Source organism: Loxodonta africana, chromosome 25 (genome assembly GCF_030014295.1).
Source record: "Loxodonta africana isolate mLoxAfr1 chromosome 25, mLoxAfr1.hap2, whole genome shotgun sequence".
Lineage (NCBI taxonomy): Eukaryota > Metazoa > Chordata > Mammalia > Proboscidea > Elephantidae > Loxodonta > Loxodonta africana.
The window spans coordinates 34729486-34735884 of NC_087366.1; the positions used below are offsets into that span (position 1 = coordinate 34729486).

At 40.1% G+C, this 6399-nt stretch overlaps 1 protein-coding gene across 1 annotated transcript in view; it reads left to right on the forward strand.

Annotated features, from left to right (window-relative positions):
* The window catches only part of MAP3K21 (mitogen-activated protein kinase kinase kinase 21), a 70005-nt gene that overhangs the window by 60328 nt on the left and 3278 nt on the right, over positions 1-6399 (forward strand). Inside the window, exon 9 of the mRNA XM_010591015.3 lies at positions 2075-2860. Coding sequence (XP_010589317.2) covers positions 2075-2860 — 786 coding nt within the window. The remainder of the gene's footprint in view (positions 1-2074; positions 2861-6399) is intronic.

A 6399-nucleotide genomic window follows, 5' to 3' on the forward strand; every position in this document is an offset into this window, starting at 1 on the left:
CCCCAGACCCCTGCCCCTGCTACGCTAGCCTTCGAAGCATTCAGTTTATTCAGGAAACTTCTTAGCTTTTGGTTTAGTCCAATTGTGCTGACCTCCCCTGTACTGTGTGCTGTCTTTCCCTTCACCTAAAGTAGTTCTTATCTACTACCTAACTAGTGAATACCCCTCTCCCACCCTCCCGCCCTCCCTCCCCCTTCTCATAACCACAAAAGAATGTTTTCTTCTCAGTTTAAACTATTTCTCAAGTTCTTATAATAGTGGTCTTATACAATATTTGTCCTTTTGCAACTGACTAATTTCACTCAGCATAATGCCTTCCAGGTTCCTCCATGTTATGAAATGTTTCACAGATTCATCACTGTTCTTTATCGATGTGTAGTATTCCATTGTGTGAATATACCATAATTTATCCATTCATCCATTAATGGGCAGCTTGGTTGCTTCCATGTTTTTGCTATTGTAAACAGTGCTGCAATAAGCATGGGTGTGCATATATCTGTTCATGTAAAGGCTCTTATTTCTCTAGGATATGTTCCAAGGAGTGAGATTGCTGGATTGTATGGTAGTTCTATTTCTAGCTTTTTAAGGAAGCTCCAAATCGATTTCCAAAGTGGTTGTACCATTTGACATTCCCACCAGCAGTGTATAAGTGTTCTAATCTCTCCACAGCCTCTCCAACATTTATTATTTTGTGTTTTTTGGATTAATGTCAGCCTTTGTTGGAGTGAGATGAAATCTCATTGTAGTTTTGATCTGCATTTCTCTAATGGCTAATGATCGTGAACATTTCCTCATATATCTGTTAGCTATGTCTTCTTTAGTGAAGTGTCTATTCGTATCTTTTGTGCATTTTTTAATTGGATTATTTGGACAAATGCTTTTTTATTGTTCAAATCCATTATTGCATTCTGACTCTTGCCTTTTATAAAGAGATTCTCTTCTGATTTACACAATGCAGTTTATTGTCCAAGATGATGTGAAGGCTAATGAAGAACCCAAAACCAAAAAACCCACTGCCGTCAAGTCGATTCCGACTCATAGCGACCCTATAGGACAGAGTAGAACTGCACCATAGAGTTTCCAAGGAGCGCAAGTAATAGTAATAAAACTGTTATTCCAACAGTATATTCTTCATTATTTGTGGGCTTTTGACAAGATAAAGGGATTAAACAGAGAAATCTTCCTGCATTTTTTTGCCCCTTCTTTTGTTCTTTCTTAGGATATTTTGGTCTTATTAGCTCACTTCAGGGATTAAGGAGCAGAAGGCTTTACACTTGTCTGCTCTGCCTGAAAGCCCTCCTCCCACCACCCCTGCTTCGTATGATCACATCCTTCTAATTATGTATATCTCAGCTCAAGTGAAATCCTTTCCTGGCTACCTTAGCTAAAAAGTAGTATTCCACTCTCACCCCCTCACTCTCTATCCTATTACCCAGTTATACTTATTCATAGCTATCATTTTCTTTGTCACCCCTGAACTAGAATGTAAGCTCCACAAAGGCAAGGGTTTTATGTGTTTTGTTCTGAATTCTGCTCTTAATGCCAGGAACATAATAAGCACTCGGTGTTTATTGAGTGACTAAATGAATGCTAAGGTGATGCAGTGCTGCTGGTCCAGGCAACACACTCGGAGAAACACCCATCTGTTACCTAACCATTCTTTTAAACACAGGCTAGTTATATGTAACAGTATTCAACATTTTTTTTAGATCTGAGGAGGACGTTTTTTATATATCATAATGCCCATGTATATGTGTGTGAATTTTTTCTTGATAAGTTTGCTTCTATATACTAATTTCTATTATTCATTCCAATGAAGGACAGTCTCCTTAATGATGGAAGCCAGCAGGAGACTTACTCTCTGGTTCATCTGCAGGGAGTCTTGAGCAGTCAGGCCCTGGGCCCAGTTCCTTGGATGACTCCTGGATGAGTCATTTGCTGAACTGAAAAGAACTTCAAAACTTTTGTTTTAGAATAGTTAACTTATTAGATTTTAGCTTTATGTTACAATATAGTTTAAGTAAGTTTTACTGTGAAACAGAACTACAGTGTGTATATTTCTACCTTCATTTAGGTGCTTGTGAAGAGCCAAAGCTTTCTCCTGATGGATTAGAGAACAGAAAACCAAAGCAAATGAAATTGCCTAATCAAGCCTATGCTGATCTACCTCTTTGCAAAGATGATCACAGAGAGAATTCTGTGGAACCTGAAAGCTTCGAGGAGGGGGGCTCTGCAGGTTCTGCCTCGGGCACTCCTCAGGTGACTCCTACAAACAGTCTGAGTAGGGCACCCCAGAAAAAGAGAACAGAATCTGCTCTGTACGGGTGCACCATGCTGCTGGCATCTGTGGCTTTGGGACTGGACATTAGGGAGCTTGGTAAGGCACCGGCTCCTGAAGAATTGCCGCTCAAGGAAGAAAAGAAGAAACGAGAGGGAATCTTCCCACGTGCCTCCAAGCCCCGCAGAAGTGCCAGTCCTTTGACAAGGCTGCAGTCCAAGAGAGGGGAGACCAACAGTCCACCCTCACGCCCACTGTCGAGTGCTGTGAACCTTCTCTCCGTGCCTTCGCTTTCCACCAAGTGCTTGTTGCAGACCGATAGTGAGGACCTGTCTGTGGGCAGCACGCATGTCACCTGTCACCCAGAGATTCCTGCTCCACATCTCTGTTCTGCCTTCCAAGGAAGTTGTCATGAGCCAACCTCAGCGTCAAGACTTGAGACTGATCACGGTCTACTGAAAAAACGGTTTCCTTCCCCTGTAAAGCAGACACATGGGAAAGTGCCTTATTCTGCATCTTCCCAAGGAAGAGCCTCGCATCACAGACGGACCATGTCTGATGGAAATGCTTCTCAGACCTCACGTAGGTTGTGTTATTTGGATAAAAGTTGTAGAGTTTAGAATGTAAAATCGTATGTATATCTGATTTTTTTTTCAAGTGAGTACATTTAAAAATGCTTATATTATTCACATAAGATATTTGATTTTACCCTTTTCTCTTTTTTTCTTTGATTTTAGTTTAAATCTGTGTGGGCAGTGGTGGTTCAGTGGTATTGCCATGCAGGAGACCTAGGTTCAGTTCTCAGCCAGTGCCCTGCAAGCACAGCCACCACCTGCCTGTCAGTGGAGTCCCGCATGTTGCCCTGATGCTAAACAGGTCTCAGCAGATCTTCCAGACTGAGATGACTGTGATGAAAAGTCTGGTGACCTGCTTCCACATATTAACCAGTGAAACCTTGTGGATCACAACAGTCCGATCCCATTGTACGTAGGGTCACCGTGAGTAAAGGGCCAACTCAATAGTGCTAACAACAGCAGCTTAAATCTAGAATAGCGTATTGAAATAAAACATGGAGAAAGTGAACCCAAGTCCCTCATATAGAAGACAAGTCACTTGCTCAAATCTAAACCAGACACGAGTGGGAGAGCTAATACTAACGCTGGTTCTCCTATCTCCGGTGAGAGCCCTTGTGTTCTGCCGCGCACTGCTTCAGTGCTCAGATTATGCTGAGACTGATTTCAGCAGGTATTGCCCCTATTGACGTGTACAATACACCTAATCCTTCAATGAAATATATGTGGAAGCTCAAAAACAAAAATAAATTTTATAATTTTTCTAGTCTTTAAAATGAGAGACTTGACTAGAAGGCAACCACTAGCATTCCTATAGCACTTTATAGACAATAAAGCACTTTCTTATGAATTGTCTCTCTCAGTCTTTATAGCGACTGTATTATGCACATACCCTCAATTCAGAGCTAAAAAAATTAGAACTCGTGGGAAATCAATGATTTAACCAAGATCACAGAATGAGTTAAGTAGCAGTGTCAGGATTTGAAACTGGGGCCTTTTGACTGAATAATGATGCCTCCTTCTTCCTCACATCTGTGTCCCTTCCTGCTCTGTTATTGTTGTTAGGGGAGATAGAGTCAGCTTTGACTCATAGTGACCAATTGGTTGGCCGGGTTGCTGTCTTCCAAATTTCTTTCCTGCACTAATACACATTATGTGAGTATTTACATGATTAGATTACACCGTTTTGTGCTAGAGTGGTACTCACTTTTTAAATATCTGTGGTTATGTGGCACTTAGGAACAACAGGTGATCTGAAGTTGTGGGACTAAGGTTGAAGTTCTAGTTGTACCATTTGATTAGTTTGTGATCCTGGGAAAATTATTTCACGGGCTTCCTCATTTTATTCCCTTGAGAGGCATCTTAGCGTGATGGTTAAGAATATGGAAATTGTCTCGGTCCAAATCTCAGCTCTGTCTCAGCTCTGTGATTTATTTGCATGTGACCTTAGGCAAATCATTTAAACATTTTGTGTCTCAGTTTTTTCATCTGTAAAATGTAAACAATAGTAATATACTTACCTAATCTATTAAGATAGTGGTAAAAATTCAGTAACATACTAAGGGCTACTATTGTTGTTAAAAAAAAAAAAAAAAAAACCAAACCTGTTGCCGTCAAGTTGATTCCGACTCATAGATGTTAGGTGCCGTCAAGTCAGTTCCAACTAATAGCAGCTCGATGTACAACAGAATGACACGCTGCCCAGTCCTGCACCATCCTCACTATCATTGCCATATTTGTGCCCATTGTTGCAGCCACTGTGTTAATCCATCTCATTGAGGGTCTTCCTCTTTTTTGCTGACCTTCTGCTTTACCAAGCATGATTTCCTTCTCCAGGGACTGATGCCTCCTGATAACATGTCCAAGGGTACTTGAGATAAAGTCTTGCCATCCTCGCTTCTCAGGATCTGGCTGTACTTCTTCCAAGACAGATGTGTTCGTTCTTCTGGCAGTACATACTTTCAGTATTATTAGCCAACACCGTAATTCAAAAGCATCAGTTACTGTTTGTTCGTCTTATTCATTGTCCCGCTTTCACATGCATAGTAGGCGATTGAGAATACCATAGCTTGGGTCAGGTGCATTTTAGTCCTCAGCGTGACATCTTTGTTTTTTTAACACTTTAGAGAGGTCTTTTGCAGCAGGTTGGCACATTGCGATGCATCATTTGATCTCCTGACTACTGCTTCCATGAGCATTGATTGTGGATCCAAGTAAAATGAAACCCTCAATAACTTAAATATTTTTTTCGTTTATCCTAAGGTTGCTTATTAGTCTAGTTGTGAGGATTTTTATTTTCTTTGTATTGAGGTGTAATCCATACTGATCTTCATGAGTAAGTGCTTCAAGTCCTCTTTGCTTTCAGCAAGCAAGGTTGTATCTCAGGTTGTTCATGAGTCTTCCACCAATCCTGATGTCCTGTTCTTCATAGAGTCCAGCTTCTCAGATTATTTGCTTAGCATATAGATTGAATAAGTATGGTGAAAGGATACAACCCTCATGCACACCTTTTCTGATTTTAAACCACACAGTGTCCTCTTGCTCTATTCAAACAACTGCCTCTTGATCTATGTACAGGTTCCTTAGGAGCACAATTACGTGTTCTGGAATTCCCATTCTTTGCACTATTATCCCTAATTTGTTATGAAGGGGTTACTGTTACTGTTCCATATGAAGATGATTACATCTGCCTGATACAGCTCATGAGTAACGTGCATGGAAAATCTTTTTTAATTTGTTAAATGCTGTGTTTTCATTCCCTTTTTCTTTTCCTCTACCTCTTCTCTTCAAGTACTACACCTGGGCATTTCTTACAGTAATTTTTTTTCGGATTAGTTTTTATTGTCTTTTGAAAAATTAGTTTATTTCTCTTTCGTAATACATTAGAGTATTAGTAATTTATAAGTGCACAAGCAGAAATCCTAGTACAATTGTCTCATAAGCAGCCATTCTTCTTCTCTTACGAGCCAATAATTGCTTGCTAAAACGGTAATAAGTCAGTTCTTCAGAACAGAGAAGGAGTAACATGTGAATGCCTAACTGCTTCCCTCCTTTATTAATTTTTCCAAATCATAATCTAAAAGTAAAGTTTGATCGTATTAACTGTCATTTCTGAAAGTCTTAAATTTATTTCAGCCTAATCCATTTTGAAATCTACTCTGTCCATAAGACAACTATCATTGGCCCACGAGCTGTGAAGGTGGTACAGATGGGTAAGTGCTGGGCTAACTGAAAAGTTGGTAGTTCAGACCCACCCAGAGGCATCTCAGAAGAAAGACCTGGCAGTCTGTTTCTGAAAGGTCACAGCCACACAAACCCTGTGGAGCACAGTTCTGCTCTGACACATGGGGTCGCCTTGCGTCTGAATTGACGTGATGGCAACTGGTTTGGTTTTATGCACTATGAAGATTTTTTAGTTGTTTTCATATAGTTTCCATATGTGGAAGCACTGTTACCAACCTTGTACTTTTTCATAAAAAAAAATCATATCCTAACAGTTCTAGAAAATTTATGTTCGTATTTTTTGTTAAAGCTCACTTTAAAGATTAC